Below are 20,075 nucleotides of genomic sequence, written 5' to 3'. Positions count from 1 at the left end.
CATTTAGATATCTTTCATTCTTCGAGCCATTGTACCTTTGTGCAAATAGTAAGTGCCTGAAATGTACATAATTGGTAATAGACCCATGTTGTGGAGATTTGTTCCTGGAAATCTTGTCCCATAACCCTGATGAATACCACACTAAAAGGAATGATATATTCTCTACTACTCACTCTGCTCTAGATAATGACCTGTCTGTTCTGTGCCCCACATGGCTTGGCTACTGCAGTTCATGCATTCAGCACATTGTACTGTATGGTCTGTTCTCTGACACCTCCACTACAATTATACAATGCACATTGGATATGCCACAGCACTCCTTTATACTCTACTTTTTATACAGAACACCACCACTCCACTCAATTTCTGGTGCTGTATATTTTATAATGCACAGCCACTCCACTCAGTATACCTAACTAGATATTTTGCACTTCACTTTGCTCCATTCTGCATATTGCGCATTATATACTCCTCATCCTGTGCATTGTGCTGTACATAATTTACTGCTAACCACTACACTTTGTACACTAAGCTTTACTGTATATACTTTAAAGCTCCATACTTTAACTCTGCTGTATTCTATACTGTATACTCTAAATTTCTCCACTCTGTGCCATACATCTAGACTAGAGGAGAGAAAGTGTCACTGGAGGAGGGGACTTGTGTGTCGCTCGTGTTGGTCAGATGAGGTCACAGTGAGTCACACTCGGGTGTCATCATCATCTATGCTGCTGCACATGTTATCAGAGTCAATTTCATGTGTGTTTTGGCCTGCCTGTCCATTCAAATTTCTGTCTGTCCCTGAGCCGGGGTTGAGGGGTTTTGGCACCTGCCTGAAAACTGTCACTGACACTGAGGGGTCCAACGTGACAGGCAGGCAGTCAATTCCACATTGTGCCCAGGGGGCCCCAGGCACCATATCATGCCCTTCCTGAGTCAGGAAAGGGTGGGGGGGTCAGCAGTCTGTTTGGTGGGCACTGCAGACTGGCTGAGGGGCTCTCTGTGGGGGCAAATGCAAATGTCTTTCTGTGGGCATAGGTGAAAAAAATGATGGGTTATAATTACCCGCCCTTACTATATCAAAAAACATAGAATTTTTTTTTTTACCTTTAATATCTACTTTACATCGCATTGCTAATTATATATTGTACTTGTTTTTTGGCTTAAATACTGAAATTTGCACTTAAAACTCTAATTTTGTAGCTTTTGGAAATGCCAGTAAAAATGTGGCTGTGCCAGTAAATTGTGGGTGTTGTTCCAGTAAATTTCAGTCCGGTAGGTTGGCAACACTGGGCCCAACATGCAGGGAGCACCATCAGGTGTTCTAGGAGCATAAATTACTAATATAATTTCTTGACTACCTATTCGATTTTCTGCCGATTTTTGTCTTCAGGTTTACCAAAACCATATAATATGAGGTCAAACCTTAAGAGTTTCAATTTGTATGCAATCAGGCAGGCCCTTGCACTATATGGTTTGGGTAAATCTGAAGACAAAAAACTGCAGAAAATCTAATAGTATGTATGGGGCCTTACAGGCCCTGGAGCACCAGGACAGTGGAAAAACCCATAAAATGACCCCATTTTGGAAAGCAAACACCCCAGCATATATTCTATGAGGAATAATGAGTTTTTTGAACTTGTGATTTTTTTTCCACAAGTTTTTGGAAAATGAGGAAAGAAATTGAAAACGCATTTTTATTTACACAAAGTTGTCAATTTATAAGATATTTCTAACACATAGCATGTATATAGCAAAAACGACACCCCAAAATATATTCTGCTACTCCTCTGGACTATGGCAATACCACATGTGTAAGACTTTTACACAGCCTGGCCACATACAGAGGCACAATATGCAGGGAGCACCGTGGGCTATTTTAGGGACATAAATTTCAATCTAATTTGACTACCTATTACGCTTTTGTGAGGCACTGTAGTGGCACTGACGGCACTGTAGTGGCACGGCTGAGCACATATGTGGCACAGATGACCACTTATGTGGCACGGATGAGAACTGATATGGCACGGATGAGAACTGATGTGGCATGGATGAGCACTGATGTGGCACGGATGAGTACTTATGTAGCATGGATGTGGCATGGATGAGTACTGATGTGATATGGATGTGGCACAGGTGAGTACTGATATGGCATGGATGTGACTAGAATGAGTACTTATGTGGCAAGGATTTGGCACAGATAAGTACTGATGTTGCATGGATGTGGCATGGATGAGCACTGATGTGGCATGGATGTGGCATGGAGGAGCACTGCTAAGGCATGGATGTGGCATGGAGGAGCACTGCTAAGGCATGGATGTGGCATGGATGAGCACTGATGAGGCATGAATGTGGCACGGATGAGCATTGATGTGGCACGGATGAGCACTGATGTGGCATGGATGTGGCATGGATGAGCACTGATGAGGCATGAATGTGGCACGGATGAGCATTGATGTGGCACGGATGAGCACTGATGTGGCATGGATGTGGCACGGATGAGCACTGATGTGGCAAGGATGTGGCACAGATGAGCACTAATGTGGCACGGATGAGCACTGATGTGGCATGGATGTGGCATGAATGAGCACTGATGAGGCATGGATGTGGCAAGGATAAGCTCTGATGTGGCATGGATGTGGCATGGATGAGCACTGATGTGGCAAGGATGTGGCACAGATGAGCACTAATGTGGCGCGGATGAGCACTGATGTGGCATGGATGTGGCATGAATGAGCACTGATGAGGCATGGATGTGGCAAGGATAAGCTCTGATGTGGCATGGATGTGGTACGGATGAGTACTGATGTGGCATGGATGTGGCACGGATGAGAACTGATGTGGTATGGATGTGGCACGTATGAGAACTGATGTGGCATGGATGTGGCACGGTTGAGAACTGAAGTGGCATGGATGTGGCATGGATGTGGCACGGATGATCACTGATGTGGCACAGATGATCACTGATGTGGCACGGATGATCACTGATGTGGCACGGATGAGCCATGGATGAGCACTGATGTGGCACCGATGAGCCATGGATGAGCATGAATGAACCATGGATGGGGAAGGATGAGCCGTGTATGGGGATGGATGAGCCATGAATGGGGATGGTAGGCATGAATGAGCCATGGATGGGGATGGATGAGCCATGAATGGGGATAGATGAGCCATGAAAGAGGATGGATGGATGAGCCATGGATGGGCACAGTGTGCAAGGAGAGGAGGGAGGCGGTGCAGCAGCGCTGTGGGCTGGATCTGAAGTGCCCACAGCGCTGCTGCACTGCCTCCCTCCTCTCCTCGCACACTGTACAGATCGGTGCGAGGAGAGGGGAGTAGCTGACCGCTGTCATTGGCCCTTTAACACGATCCATGACGTGCCGTATCTGGAAGACCTGACTGTCACGGACATTCCCAGGTGCGTGCCCCAGGGGGCAGCTGATTCTGGGAGGGCATCACTGTACACCCTCCCAGAGTTATCCGACCACGCTGTAGCCGTCATTCGGCTATGGCCCGGTCGGCAATCGGTTAATGTATTTTAAATTGTAAGCAATGTAAGTATCTGAATTTGACCTGGTATCAGCCCCATGCAGTCCCTGTATAGCAGAGCTGGAGTGGGAGAGGAAGAACCAATCTGTTCAGGTGCTGACAAGAAGCATGCTGATAGGAAGAGTGATAGAGAGATGAGCTAATCACTGTGCTGTTTCTCTTTTTACTGTCCAGTAACATGGTGTGGTGGATCCAGCAATAGCTGGCGTTGTATGGGGGATGTTTAGCTCCCATGGCAGATGCATTTTTTAAGTGAGTCCATGCCAGTCCAAACTATTTTTAAGGGCTTGGTAGCCCACTTTTATTAAACCGAAATTAAAGTCTTTACAAAACTTCCCAAGCAGGGGCTGCAGCTTCACAAAACAACAACAGAAAATACTAAGCCACCTGGCTCCTAAGGCTCACTCGGCCTCGATTGCAGTACCTTGCTGCACGGGCCTACTCCGGCCTCCAAATATGGTTCTCCAGCCCCCCCCCCCCCGTGTTTGCTTACTCTCCTCGAGGCTTACGTACTTCCCAAATCCAGAGAAAACCCGAGACAAAGTTTTCTTTGCTCATAATATAACTGCTGGCACTTCTCAAACTGAAAACCGAACAATGCAGCCCTTCCTGACCCTCCAGCACCCTCTGAAGGCAAAACAGGTTCCCAGTTTCTAGGGGTAGTAGCAGACTTGCACTCAAAGGACGTTTGGCTATAGCTCATGTAGGATACAGGCTGTTGTGCCCTCATTGTTGCAACTCTTTCCCACCCTGCCAGGAAATCCTCAGTCTCTCAGAAGGCCTCACGGGATGCATGTATCTCAGCCTCTTGCGTTGTAGCCTGGTTTCTCTTTAACCATTCCTCCAATGTATAATACACCACCGGGCCCTCAGAACTGGCCCTCCCAGGTGGAGACATTTGCTCAGATTGTAGCACATCCGAATTACCGTTGCTTGGAGCAAAAGTACACTCTTCCCTGTCTGTCAGCTACGGTTAATTCTGTAGCTAGAAACTGCAAAAACTGCAAGGGAGACCATGTTCATTATTCACTCTCTATATATTGTTTAAAATAGAGTAAAAAGTTTGCTCTCTACCACTCCTCCAAAATAGGGGGTTCTGGCCCTAGCCCATAGCATATATGAAAAAGAGAAACTAACCTTTTGGGAGGTCCATAGATTTGGACGTCCCTAGGAGAGCAAAAGACAGCTACTTTTGGTCAGAAAGGGTAATAGACGAGATCAATGTAAGAAATAAAGTATCAAATTTTATTACGGTTTAAATACCAAAATCATCAATAAAAATATATCAAGTTACTTTCCATGTCTGTTAGTAACTTTTAAATCTTTGAATGACACATCATTAAAAAAGGATACATCGAATGTCTAGTACAAACAATGTATCAACATCACAGATGACAGATCTAAAGACTAACAATACACACACTTAACAAATAACACATAACACTCAATGCAGGCGCCTGGAGTGATCCACTTCTGCCTAGCAGCCCCGGTGGAAAAATACCAATTCATTAAATTAAAGAACAATTTCAGAAAAAATCTGATTAGTTAGTTAATTATGTCGGGGGTGCTGTGCAGAAGTGGTCCCCGGGGATGTTGTTGTTTAAATTGGCTGGGCGGTAGGAATCTTATTATGAAATGGGGGGCGGTAAATGGGGCGGTAAATAGAGTGGTGAAAAAAACTGCTGTGTCTGGATCTGTGTATGTCCCGCAAATGTTTGTTGAGAAAGTCCTCTTTAATTATTCCATTACTGATAGTATAGTCCGAGTATGGATATAAGAAGGGTTGCTTAGGGTATAAATCACAGTTCCAAGCAGAATGGTTAGGCTGTTATTAAGTGTGCTTATATGCATATAGATGTTTGTAATAATTAAAGAGGACTTTCTCAACAAACATTTGCGGGACATACACAGATCCAGACACAGCAGTTTTTTTCACCACTCTATTTACCGCCCCATTTACCGCCCCCCATTTCATAATAAGATTCCTACCGCCCAGCCAATTTAAACAACAACATCCCCGGGGACCACTTCTGCACAGCACCCCCGACTTAATTAACTAACTAATCAGATTTTTTCTGAAATTGTTCTTTAATTTAATGAATTGGTATTTTTCCACCGGGGCTGCTAGGCAGAAGTGGATCACTCCAGGCGCCTGCATTGAGTGTTATGTGTTATTTGTTAAGTGTGTGTATTGTTAGTCTTTAGATCTGTCATCTGTGATGTTGATACATTGTTTGTACTAGACATTCGATGTATCCTTTTTTAATGATGTGTCATTCAAAGATTTAAAAGTTACTAACAGACATGGAAAGTAACTTGATATATTTTTATTGATGATTTTGGTATTTAAACCGTAATAAAATTTGATACTTTATTTCTTACATTGATCTCGTCTATTACCCTTTCTGACCAAAAGTAGCTGTCTTTTGCTATCCTAGGGACGTCCAAATCTATGGACCTCCCAAAAGGTTAGTTTCTCTTTTTCATACGGTTAATTCTGCCATGTGCCAAATGCACCAGTTCATAGCGACTTCAAACTCTAGCGGCAACATCCCCTTCCCATACTGGGGCACCCTTGAACTCTTGTTCCCAGAGACAACCACTGTCACTTCTGTTTTCAGGCATGGCTACTGCTGCCAGGCAGCACCTGCACTAATTTCCAGCAGTTTCAGATACTGGGAGCTCCTCTGGACTGGCCATCTCCCACAGAGGCATCCTGCCAGCCATGCACACTAGCTGGTTACACAGTTACTTCTCAGGTACACCACCTGAAAATGCATTTTGCCCCCAGCTGCTCTTTCACACACAGGTACAAACAGTTTCTAAACACAGACTCACTGTGGAGCAGAGACCCAGATTTCACCATCTGTTTCCCCCCATCATCCACCACTTGTGACATGGGGATGTTTATCCCACGTGGCAGATGCGTCCATGCCAGTCCAAACTATTTTTAAGGGCCTGGTAGCCCATTTTTATTAAACAGAAATTAAAGTCTTTACACAGTTTCCCTCACAGGGGCTTCAGTTTCACAAAGTAACAACAGAAAATGCTAAGCCACCTTGCTCTTAAGGCTCACTCAGCCTCAGTTGCAGTACCTTGCTGCACAGGCTCACCCCTGGCCTCCAAATATGGTTCTCCATATATCATCCATTTAATACAAGGTCTCCTTGTATTGATTTGGTTGATTCTGTCCCCGCTTGCAGTTGGAGGTACTGGGTTCTGCTATGCCTTGCAGTCCGCTCAAGGCACCAGGACTCTTGGAGACATCCAAACCATGGACAATGCCAAGTTAGACTTTCACCTCATGGAGGTATGCCTGGGCATCCACACTGCAGTAGTTAGTTTAGGGACAAGGACGTTGTTCATATTGAATTGTTATGCTGCAACTTGTTCAGTAAAAGTACATTAACTGTTTCAAGTCTGGTCTGAAGCTATTCAAAAGGGTGCATATTGGTTCTGGCATATCTAAAGAACCAGGGTCTGTAAGGCACAAAGGGGTATGAAGTAACACCACTACAAAAAGGGTTTAAGTGTTTGTAAAGGCAAGTTTTTTACCTTATGCAGTAAGGTAAAAAAAATCTTCTGCATGCAGCTCCCACCACAGGCCCCCTAAATACATACCTGAGCATGATCTCAATCCAGCGATGTGCATGAGAGCCAAGGCTCTCCCGGGTCTCACGCTCCTGATTGGCTCATATACAGCCGCAGGAGCCATTTTCAGTCAGAGACAGTGACAAGGTAGTGGGGGTCAGGGCCGAGCCATGCTCTGTATGTCTTATGGACACTCAGAGCGGGGCTCGGGAGCGAGCACGTACAAGTGGCTTGCTATGGGGGCACTTGGTGAGGGGGTGGAGCCAGGAGCACCAGCGGGGGACCCCAAAAGAGGAGGACTGAGGCTGCTCTGTGCAAAACCATTACACAGAGCAGGTAAGTATAAAATTTGTTATAAACCAAAATAATGTGCCACGCTATACAAAGAAACAAACATCCGCAATGTGCAGTAATTCATATATGCAATACAAATATTAATCCATATCAGAAATACTGATAATTTTACATAATGTGCTAACGTGCCAATAATATATCATTGGTGACTGATATATACCAATCACAAAGTGCTGATGTGCAAATAAACTAACAATAAATCATCAAATGAGTGAAACAAAATGTGCACAAATCATAAAAAAAGTCCTCTTATAATTTTCAAATGAATAAATTCTTTGTGATGGTGCTCCAAATAAATTCACAATGATATCAAACTCATGCTTCCCCCTGTGTGATTCTGCTCACCTCAGGGTGTGTGACCGCATAATTAAGTTTGGTCTACAACACAGTTGAACCACCTCTGGGGTCTTTGATAAGTGGACTTTGCAGACTCCTAAGTTGTTCAATGGTGCTGTCCTCAATACATGTATGAAAAAATAGGCTGGGATAGTGTTTTATCATTTAAAAACAACATTTATTAAAAGACAAATGTCCAGGGTACTCATACTCTCTGGGTGCTTACAGTGCACCACTCTACACCGTCCTGTCCCCTCCCCACAATGCATGTCGACACAGGTATATGACGTGTCTTCCTCAGGGGGATAATGATTGGATGATTCACAAGGCTGGGTTACATAATGGATCGGTGGCCATTTTATTGTAGTCCCGATCCGCGCCATTTTGTAATAGACATCTATGGCGCTATTAAATACAGTCAATGACTATCTAAAGCTGCCCTTTAATGTGAAGGCAAATAACTGCAGGGCGATGAGGAAATGGACATAATGCCTAAATTAATATCAAATGCTAAACCCCAACATATTAAAATAAAATAAATTTAATTTAATACAATATAACACTACTTGTAAATGAATAAACATTGTTGCGTAAAATCTAATTCATTACATTAAATACATATCCAACTCAATAAAAACATTAAAACTATTTAAATGCTAAATACCTCAATAGGAGACCTTGTATTAAATGGATGATATATTATCATATTATTAAAATCATATTATAGCAATACATAACAGAAATGAATCATCATTATTATAGTATTAAATTAGCGCTATAAATATATTCTAATTTTATTAAATATTAATTCACTCTAATAACTAATTTTAATCCTCCTGTCAGAAATGTAATTTACAAATAATAACAATATAATAATTAATGGTCAGAAAAGAAATTAAACTATTAGAAACCAGAAGGATATTGTTTTGGGGGGGGGGGGGGTTTGTTGTGTTATCTATTGAGCATCTATTGAGCAATATAAGCAAGAATTTAATAAAATATTAGAAGCTGGGGCACCTATGAAATAATAAATTTAAATCAGATTAAACTATATAAAAAGGAGTTGAAGTTATTAGTATATATCAGTCACCAATGATATATTATTGGCACGTTAGCACATTATGTAAAGTTATCAGTATTTACGATATGGTTTAATATTTGTATTGTATATATGAATTGCTGCACATTGAGGATGTTTGTTGTATAGCGCGGCACATTATTTTGGTTTATGATGTATTGAGCACAAATATATGGGAGTGTGATTAGTGCCAGCAGCTGAAAAATCTCTGCACAGTTTGTTGATATTGTTTCAGGAAAAAAAAAAAAAAAAATATATATATATATATATATATATATATATATATTTGTGATACAGAGTTGTCATGATTCATACATAACATTCATAACATAATTGCTATTTAAGAAAGAAAAAACAAGGCTTTACAATCACTTTAACTTGGCAGAAAAAGAAGAGAAGTGAAGTTGCTAAGAGTAACTAAGTACAAGTTCAAAACACTAAGTAACCAGTTGTTAGGCGTGGTACCTGGTAAAGTGACAGGTCCTCTGGGAGTGAGGGGGTGGATGTCTGGCCCCTTTCCTAGCAGTCCTTTTCCAGTAGAAACTGGAATCAAACCCACATACGGAGATCTATGGACTGGTCATGAGATATGAGAGTGAAGAGTTAATAGTGCATGCATAAAGTCTGCGCTATGTGCACAGCAGGACTCCATTCTGTTACTGGGAGTGAGGTAACAATGGTACGCTGGACTGGTGGAGTGGGCGCAGGCTCAGCACGTCCCTCCTAATGCAAAATACAAGTTACGGTGTGTAGTGACACTTTTAGAGGAACTCTGTACATTATCACTGCACACAGTGAAGGCTCATCTTTAAGTTGGGGAACTGCCTTAATGTTCGATTTTTCACATGACCATTGTCTCCGCTTGGTCCCAGGCATGGATGAGCATACTCCACACGAAAGGGTGAGTAGGGTGCAGGGTGAGTAGGCCACGCCCACAACCAGAACAGGAATAAAGGGTAAATCCTCCATTGGAGCACTAGTCCTTGTGTCCGTGGTGACTACCGAGGATTTCTCTCACTTTGAAGGGATTTCCTCTCACTTCCTGCTGTGACTATGGGACAGGAAGTGAAGGGAAATCTCCCCCATGGGACAATGATGGCAAAAAGGGGTTATAATCCTATAAACTCTATCCAAAATGAAAAAGTTCAGTTCTTTGGCTATTAATTTTGACCTTATTTGTGGTGTTCTGCTTTAATTTTGAATATAACTACAAAGATTTTTATCTCTCAGTCAAATCTGAAAGAAAGGGAGATATGTTGCCTTCCAAACCAATGCAACAGGCTTCTAATAATCTAGTATAGATGTACACTAAAAGGTCAGTTTTTCAATCAGACTCAATCCTGGGAAATTACTATTACCATTATAATAAGAAAGAAGGGGGGATTTGGGACTTTAAAATGAGGCACATATGTGGTGTGCCTCCATCCCTGGTACAAAGACTGAGAAAAAGGGTTCTTGGGACATTGGTTGAGGCAGTAAACATTGTGAAGGTTGGTTGAATGAAGGTACAATTTTATTAATCATAAATTCATAATACATCTAAAAAAAAAAAAAACAGAAACCACATGCAAGAAGGACATTGTAATAAATGTGATTCTATAAATATTAACACGCACATTCAATACAGGCATCAAGGGAACAACAGAGCATAACAACCTAGCTCCACATAGTGGTCTAAATAAATAGGTTATGACATGAAATTAATTAATATATGTACATGGATCATCTGAACAACATAGCAGAAACAATAAGGATATATAAAACCATAAGGACCATGGTGGATAAAAATAGATGCTAAGAAGTGGAAATCAATGCATGTATCTGCATCCCTGTTGCCCGACGCGTTTAGTGTATTGGGAACACTCATCAGGGGCAGGTGCTTCTGGGATATCTACAGAATATAAGGAGGTGTAATTAATAGGTCTGCTTGTGGTGCAATATATTAACGGTGGGACAAAAAAGCCCACCTTGAGTACTTACATGAGAATTCTGCGATGAGATGTGGTGAGTGTGGAGCCAGAGCCATAGTTATGCCCATCATGGGAGCTGAGGTGGCCTAGGGCCGCATGCTAGCAGGGCGCATACACAAAGTCCCCCCATACAAGGACACAGGACGCGGAGTGCTGAAGTTCTTAGTGGGACCAGATGGTGAGCCAATGGGGGCAGCCAGAAGGAGTCTGGAAAAAATAATATCATTGTATCATATTAATTATCCGCCATTATAATGGTCAGGGCACTATCAGAAGTGGCATGCCCCACATTAACTAAGCAGATAGACCTGTTTAAAATGTTACTAAACCCACAACAGTAAAATCAGTCTGTATATGCAGTAAAGCATCCTTCTTACAGTATATTCACTGTGGAACCTAAGGGGTTAATCTGACACAAAAGGTTGTTTGATCCTGTCTTCTCTGTTCCTCCCCTTCTTCCACTGTCCCCAAACCATCTACTGATCGAACAGAGGCTAGGGGACAAGCTGCACATGCTCAGTTTGATGTGTATTAGAGATTTTTGCATGTGATCAGCACAGGGCTAATCAGCACTTTCAAGACAGAGGATCAGGGGTCCTGTAGCCTTATAGGACAGTCAGAGCAGAATAAAAACTCATCCTACAAGCTAGGGGACAAGCTATACATGCTCAGTTTGGTATGCATTGCTAGAGAGTTTTTTTTTCTTGGGAGGATGCATATGATCAGCTCAGGGCCAACCAGCACTGTCCAGACAGAGGGCCAGGGGTCCTGCAGCCTTATAGGACAGTTAGAGCAGAATGAAAACTCCTCCTACAAGCTTTAACTAGACACTGATAGAAGTAAAAAAACTGCTCTAACTGCTAATGATAACAGGTATTTACCAGTTTATATTAACTAAAACTATTGCATTTCCATGTTCTGTGTACTGTGAGAGACCAGATATAGCGAATGCAGGGTCCTGGGTTTAGTAACACTTTAAAGGAGAAGTACAGTCAAACCCCGTTTGGCTCTACTTCTCCTGTGGATCGCAGGAGTGCAGTTCGTTTTGCACTCCTGTGACCTGTTTTCAGCTGAAGCATGCTGTGGGCTGACGTCACAGAGCCAGTCCAGTCTCCGACCAGATTGCGACTATGAAGTTGGGACCTGCCCACATGCCTGGACCTGCACCTAGTTCATCCTCTCAGGGAGCTGCTGAGAGCCTGACCCGGCCGCTTCTGCCCCTCCACAGCCCAGCACCCCAGTGAGCGAGGAGAGGGCAGAGCAGAGAGCCGTGACTGACAGTCACCAGCTCTCTGCTCAGGGAGCCGTGGGAACCAAAGAGAGGGCTGCAGATAATGTAGGGGGGGGGGGTTTTCATCTCTGTCAATCGCCTGATGCTAGTCACTTCAGTGGGCTTATTTAAGGGTTTATTATCACTTTAAATTCACCTGCCATCAACACAAGCCTGCTGACATGAGTCCTAGTGTTTTTTTTACTATAATTGTTACTTTGCCTTCTAGAAGCACTCACCAGTCCAGGTATTCGGCTTGAGCCTGAGCAGACGGTATACATAGTGGGAGAACTTATCACAATGAGATGTGTGGCTAACAATCCATCCACTGTTACTGGATACACTTTTTACAAAGACTCAGCAATAACCTCAAGTACTTCAAGTAATATACTGACCTTTGATCTTAAAAAAAGTGATTCTGGAACCTATTTCTGCACATATTATACAGAAAATAGAAGTACATCAGCAGAGAGCATCATTTTAAATCTTAATGTATTGGGTAAGTAGAAAAAGTCTGTTACTGTTTCACACTTTATTGTAATTATTTTCATTTATGCTATGCCATGCAGGCTCCCTGACAGCCTTAGTTGGGAACTCTGCTTGCCCTTGCTTCATCCCCTCCGGAATTATTTTGGTTCCTCTTCCTCTTACAGTAGTGGATAGCACCAGATGCCTCTTAGTCAGGACAGGATTTCAATTTAGCAAGTGTGTGAAAATTGAATACATTTCAATCTAGTGTTGAATCTTACATATAACTTCAGGTGTAATTTAGGTCACTACTTTTTTTATATTTAAATATAGTGATTTGAGGTTAGAAGCCACCATGTTTTTATTGCTTTAGTAAACAAACCTACCCCTTGTCACCAGAATGTAGGATAGGCACAAGGCCCTTTATCAATTCAATCAAAAGTTTTACTCATTGCATTTTGTTAGGCCTAAATCTAGCATATCGAGTCAAAATAGTTGCTGGAGTGTTGGGCATTTTTTTTCCAAAGTTTTTATTGCCCCCTGTGTCCCCCCTGGGAGATTCACCTTCCCTGTTTGTCCTGAAAAACACAGTCAGCAGGACTGAAATTGAGGAAAAATTTTGAGTTGCCACTAGGGTTGCCACCGTTTCTTCTAGCCAAGCCCAAACACTTTAGCGGCGCACAGCAATTTTTTTTTGTTTGTTCTTAGTATACACTAAGCATATATTTTGTGATTAAATAACATTTCTAATCTTTTATTAAGTTAATCCTGACTTTCCAAATTATTTGTTGTAGAAAGACACTATTTGAGCTTTGAAAAACTATCTGTATACAAGTGTCAGTGTCACTACCCCCTCCCCCATAATACAGGGTCAGTGTCACTACCCCCCCCCCCATAATACAGGGTCAGTGTCACTACCCTCCCCCCATAATACAGGGTCAGTGCCACTACCCCCTTCCCCATAATACAGGGTCAGTGTCACTATCCCCCCCCATAATACAGAGTCAGTGCCACTACCCCCCCATAATACAGGGTCAGTGTCACACCCCCATAATACAGGGTCAGTGTCACACCCCCGTAATATAAGGGTCAGTGTCATCCCCTTAATAATACAGCCCCCCCAGGAGAGAGACCACCATTAGTGTCCCCTTATAACAGTGACCCCCCTTCCTTACAGACCCCATTAGATCAGAAACCCCCTATATCAGTGCTCCCCTTAGAGACCCAAAAACAAAAAAAAATTAAAAAATGCAGCACACCCTCCTATAATTATAATCAGAGCCATTACAAGGGGTGGGCGGAAGGGCCAGATGCCCTGGGCGGGACAATTTATTGGGGGTGGGGGGGCGCAGTGAGGTGTCCTAAAATGGGCATCACTAAATAACGGACCTCGGGCCAAATGCAGACCGCCTCACTCTCCTATGCGGCTCGCCGCGGTACAGCCATTTAGCAGTCTTTTCTTCCCCCTGCCGTCTCTATAATCCTCACACAGAGCCGACAGTGGGAGGCGGGACAGTTCTGGATGGAGGGCGGAGCTGCGGGAGGTTAACAAGCAGGTGATTGGCTGCTAGGATAAAGGGCGGTCTCAGCAACCAGTCACCATCTTGCAACACCTGCCCTCCATCCGAGACATGCCGTGCCTCCCTCCGATCTTCGGTCTGTGCAAGGTAAGTGAGGGAGGGGGCGAAGTTACAGGGAGTGAGGACACTGATAAGGGGGAAAATGTGTGCTGACTCGCTGAGGGCATTAAAATGGAGTTGTTGAGGGCTGCCATGTGGTGGGCTGACAGGTGGGGGGGCTGAGTCGACTGTGATGTATTGATGTATGGGGAGATGTGGATATTACAGTGGGGGGAGATGTGGATATTACAGTGGGGAGATGTGGATATTACAGTGGGGAGATGTGGATATTACAATGGAGGAGATGTGAATATTACAGTGGGGGAGATGTGGAAATTACAGTGGAGGAGATGTGAATATTACAGTGGGGGGAGATGTGGATATTACAGTGGGGGAGATGTGAATATTACAGTGGGGGGAGATGTGGATATTACAGTGGGGGAGATGTGGACATTACAGTGGGGGAGATGTGAATATTACAGTGGTGGGGGGATGTGAATATTACAGTGGGGGAGATGTGGATATTACAGTGGGGGAGATGTGAATATTACAGTGGGGGGAGATGTGGATATTACAGTGGGGGAGATGTGAACATTACAGTGGGGGAGATGTGGATATTACAGTTGGGGAGATGGGGGGGCGCAGTTTGCCATCTTCGCCCTGGGCACCAAATGGCCTTGTCCCAGCAATGATTTTAATAATTAATATATTTCACATATGAATTCATAAATATAATTATGGGGGGGGGCTGATAAAAGGGGACTCTGATACAATGAGGGGGTCTCTGGGGGGGTTGCTAATATAACCACTTGCCTTCCGGGCACTTTCCCTCTTGCCATACCAATTTTCAGCTTTCAGCGCTGTCACACTTTGAATGTCAATGATGGGCATGATGAAGTGGCACTTATAAGGCTACACTGATGTGCGACACTGATAGGGGGCAATGATGGGCACAGATAGGCGGCAATGATGAGCACAGATAGGCGGCAATGATGAGCACAGATAGGCGGCAATGATGAGCACTGACAAGCATCACTGATAAGGAGGGGGGGCATTGATATAAGGGGGGCTGTGAGCTAATGGAGGTCTCCAAGGGCGGTGCTGCCGATTTAATGGTTGGTTACCACACATATTAGATCAGCAGTCAGTACCCCCTCTTAAAGATCCCCATTAGCTCACAGCCTCCCCCTTCCTTAGAGACCTCCAGAGATCAGAGAGACCCCCCTCCCTTGTAACATTGCCCCCTACCCTCTTTAAGACATCCACTGCAAGGAGGGAAGTGCAAGAGCCGAGCTGGGGGCAGAGCTGCTTTTGGGCTCCTTGCAGTATGCAGTATGTGTGAACAGAAGAACAGATCATCTGACAGGTATTATTCACATGCACACCCGACCCCGTGTCCGGGTATCAAGCGGACTGAAAACCAGGCACGAGTGTTTAAACCCGAAATATCCGGGTCAGTACCGGACAGGTGGCAACCCTAGTTGCCATCAGAAAAGAAATAAAGGAAACATTTTCCAACTGGATCGCTCCATCTGGCAACAGTTATCTAAGAGGGCCTATAGGGTCCTGTTGTGCCTATAAGACAGGAAGTAAAAAAAAAAAAAAAATCCCAAATGGGACACATATGACAAAAAAAATCCTTGCAAGGTTTAACCTTCTCTACTCTATCTAAAATGAAAGAAAAAAGTGTTTGCTTTAGATATACTTTAAAGGATCCATGTATTAATCGTTTTCTTTGCAGATGTTTTAAGTTTTTGTATGGGCACCACAAAAGTCTGCCATATTGTTTGTAATACAATTATCTCCTATAATCTTCAGGACCATCTAGTCAATAATCAATTTCAAACAATACGTTTGAATACTCAAACATTTGTGGTGCCCATGTGAATGCTTATTGCATTTGCATAGCAGACGTGTTATACATAGATCCCTAAATGTGTGAAGATGATAAAATAAGTTACAGATTAACCCCCCCCCTTGCTATATTAACCACTTGCCAACCGCCGCACACACATATATGTCGGCAAAATGGCTCATACAGGCAAATGGGTGTACCTGTATGTCCCTTTGAATTTGCCGCCTTGCAGGCGCGCACGTGCCCGCCGCTTGCCATGCGAGTGTGCCCACACTCGATGTTCGTCGTTCGTGAGACAGAGAGTCAGAACGGGAAGATGCCTATGTAAACAAGGCATTTACCTGTTCTGTCTTGTGACATGACAGGTGATGATGAGGATCCACTGATAGGGTGACACTGATGAGCACTTACTGATAGGCACTGATGTGCACTATTGGGCACTGATGAGCACTAATAGGGCACTGTAGTGTCCCTAATGATCACTGTTGTGGCACTGATGATCACTTTAGTGATCATTGCTAAAATATCATGTATCAATGCAAAAAAAAGGTTTTAAAAATGGCCATTTTTCAGGAGCAGTGATTTTAATAATGCTTAAAGTGAAACAATAAAAATGAAATATTCCTTTAAATACTGTGCCTGGGGGGGTCTCCTTAGTCTGCCTGTAAAGTAGCACATCTTTCCTATTGTCATAACAGTACCACAGTAAAATGACATTCTAAAGAAAAAAATGTCACTTAAAACTGCTTGTGGATGTAATGTATTGCCGGATCCCGGCAATATACATAGAAAATCATTGAAAAAAATGGTGTGAGTCCCCCCCCCAATCCATTACCGGACCTTTGGGTCTGGTATGGTTATTAAGGGAAACCCTGTGGCAAAGCTTAAAAAAAAAATGGCGTGGGGTCCCCCCTAAAATCCATACCAGGCCCTTCAGGTCTGGTATGGATTTTAAGGGGAACCCCATGCCAAAATAAAAAAAAATCCAAAAACCAAAATCCATACCAGACCCTTATCCAAGCACGCAACCTGGAAGGCAGCAGGAAAAGGGGGGGCGAGGGAGCCTTCTCCCTCCTGAACCATACCAGGCCACACTCAACATGGGGAGGGTGCTTTGGGGTCCCCTCATTCCCACAACCCTTGCCTGGTGGTTGTGGGGGTCTGCGGGCGGAGGGCTTAGCGGAATCTGGACCCCAAAGCACCCTCCCTGTTGAGGGCATGTGGTACGGTTCAGGAGGAGGGGCGCTCTTTCGTTCCCCCTTTTCCTGCGGCCTGCCAGGTAGCGTGCTCAGATAAGGGTCTGGTATAGATTTTGGGGGGGACCCCCACGCCATTTTTTTTATTTTGGTGCTGGGTTCCCCTTAATATCCATACCAGACCTGAAGGGCCTGGTATGGATTTTGGGGGGGACACCCATGCCATTTTTTTTTACATTTTGGAGTGGGGTTCCCCTTAATATTCATACCAGACCCAAAGGGCCTGGTAATGGACTGGGGGGGACTCATGCCGTTATTTTCAATGATTTTTATCTATTTTGGCGGGATCCGACAATACATCACAGCCGCAAGCAGTTTTAAATGACATTTTTACCTTTAGAAAGATGCGCTACTTTACAGGTAGATTAAGGAGACCCCCCAGGCACGATATTTAAAGGAATATTTCATTTTTATTGTTTTACTTTAAGCATTATTAAAATAACTGCTCCTGAAAAATGGACGTTTTTAAAACTTTTTTTGGCAGGGCACTTGAGGCAGAATAGCGGGAGGAAGAGGAGGACTTCCTTTCCTCTCAAGGCCCCCTTTATCCAGATAGCATTCCTGCGGGGCCGACAAACACACAGGAAGAAGAGGAGGAGGAGGAGGATTGTGTCAGCATGGATGTAGAGGATAAAACACAGCAGTTTTCAAGGGATGGTTTTCAGTCCCCAGAAACCCAAGGAGTTGTTCGTGGCTGGGAGGAGGTAGTTACAGATAATGTCATCCTTAGTGACCCAGAGGACTCAGAATCGAATGCCTCTGCAAACTTACACTGCATGGCCTTCCTGATTCTGCAAAGCCTGTGAAAGCCCTAGGATTCATGGTATCAAGTAGAGGGACCATTACTGGCTAGCTACCCTTCTTGATCCACGTTACAAGGGTAAAGTTGCAGAACTCATCCTGCCTTCGCAGAGGGAGCAGAGGATGAAACATCTACAGGAGGCCTTGATGAAAAGTTTGTGTAGTGCATTTCCAGACCCTGGGAGGTTACCATTTCCTGGTGCTGGACAACGTGTTTCTGAGGCTTTGTTCGTTCAGAGGAAGAGCGGTGGAGAACGTGGCCGGCTGACCGATGCCTTTAAACAAATTTTCAGTACTTAGCACCAATGTGTGATAGGTTCAAGCAACCTTCGCCAGCGTCTGCATTATATGGTGCAGGAATATCTAGGGGCAAGAGCAGACTTGGAAACCTTTCCAACAGAGCATCCACTTTGTTACTGGGTCTTGAGGATGGACCACTGGCCAGAACTTGCTCAATATGCAATCAAGCTACTGGCCTGTCCTGCATCCAGCGTGCTTTCTGAATGCACATTCAGTGCTGCTGGAGGGTTTGTAATGGATCAAAGAGTGTGCCTGTCCACAGACTCCGTTGATAGGCTCACATTTATAAAAATGAATCAGTCCTGGATCAGCAGCTATCCTCAGCCTCATCATCACTGGAGCCAACTTGGCAATACACTGCGGCTGGGGGAACATGAATGCCATTTTGTTGTTTATCAGTGTTCTCCCCTCTCTGTAGGCTCATGTTTCTCCCTTCCTCTACCTCAGAACCAACACCAGTCTCAAGTAATGTCTGTGCATCGTCAAGAAGCAAGTGGTTGACGCTGTGTTCAAATAATTCAGCTGACACCTCAATTCATGATGCTGGGGCTATGGCAAGAGTAGCTGTGGACAAAGAGGCAGAATAAGCTTCTCTGAGAGCTGCGTTGGACTGCGCACTAGTGTCAGCTTGGGTCACAGAGGATGAGGAAGATAGTTTAGTAAGCCAGTCCACCACCTCCTCTGCATGCTGTGGCGGGATAGAACGGGCAACCACTAAACAGAGACAAATGTACCCTGCCTGAGGACGGACCACATCTACCTTTGCCTGGGAACACAGATGCTTCTGGCCCCCTCATAGTGCCATGGGAACATCTGCCTCTCCTTGTTGGCCTCTAAGACATGATGGGGGGGCTTATTACCCAAATTTAATAATGCACTTTATTGAATGAAAAGTGGTGTTTGGTGCACTTTAAATTGAGGACTGACACTGACAGAAATGTAAAAACTATAAAAAATAAAAGGGGGGAACACCAGCGTCACAGTCAGAAAAACTGTGGCTGACAATTAAAAAAAAGGGGGGGGGGGCAGGCACAGGACAAAAAAATAGCAAACGCAGCAACCAAAAAAAAAAAAAAAAAGGGTATAAAGCACTAAATGTTATGTAATGCTGTGTTAAACACTGCACTACCCTAACACACTACACTGACACTACACTATACTGATACACTATACTGATACACTATACTGACACACTATAATGACACACTATAATGACACACTATATTGGCACACTATACTAACACTACACTTATGCCACGTACACATGGTCGGACTTTTCGGCTACAAAAGTCCGATAGCCCGTCCGACAGACTTTCGACGGACTTTCGACTGACTTTTGGCGGACTTGCGGCGGACTTTCTAAGGAACGGACTTGCCTACATACGATCACACAAAAGTCCAACAGATTCGTACGTGATGACGTACACCGGACTAAAATAAGGAAGTTGATAGCCAGTAGCCATTAGCTGCCCTAGCGTGGGTTTTTGTCCGTCGGACTAGCAGATTTCTGGGTCCGGCGGAGTTACGACGTAAAGATTTCAAGCATGTTTCAAATCTAAAGTCCATCAGATTTGCGGCTGGAAAAGTCCGCTGAAAGTCCGGGGAAGCCCACACACGATCGGATTGTC

At 44.0% G+C, this 20,075-nt stretch overlaps 1 protein-coding gene across 1 annotated transcript in view; it reads left to right on the top strand.

Moving 5' to 3' along the window:
• Window positions 1-20,075, top strand: part of LOC141145199 (Fc receptor-like protein 5) — a 346,484-nt gene that overhangs the window by 74,896 nt on the left and 251,513 nt on the right. The window contains exon 4 of the mRNA XM_073631678.1: window positions 12,378-12,647. Within this exon, the coding sequence (XP_073487779.1) occupies window positions 12,378-12,647 (270 nt within the window). The remainder of the gene's footprint in view (window positions 1-12,377; window positions 12,648-20,075) is intronic.

This window comes from Aquarana catesbeiana, linkage group LG01 (genome assembly GCF_042186555.1).
Source record: "Aquarana catesbeiana isolate 2022-GZ linkage group LG01, ASM4218655v1, whole genome shotgun sequence".
Lineage (NCBI taxonomy): Eukaryota > Metazoa > Chordata > Amphibia > Anura > Ranidae > Aquarana > Aquarana catesbeiana.
The sequence above is the reverse complement of the archived record's forward strand: the minus strand, read 5'-3'. Positions and strand labels throughout refer to the sequence as shown.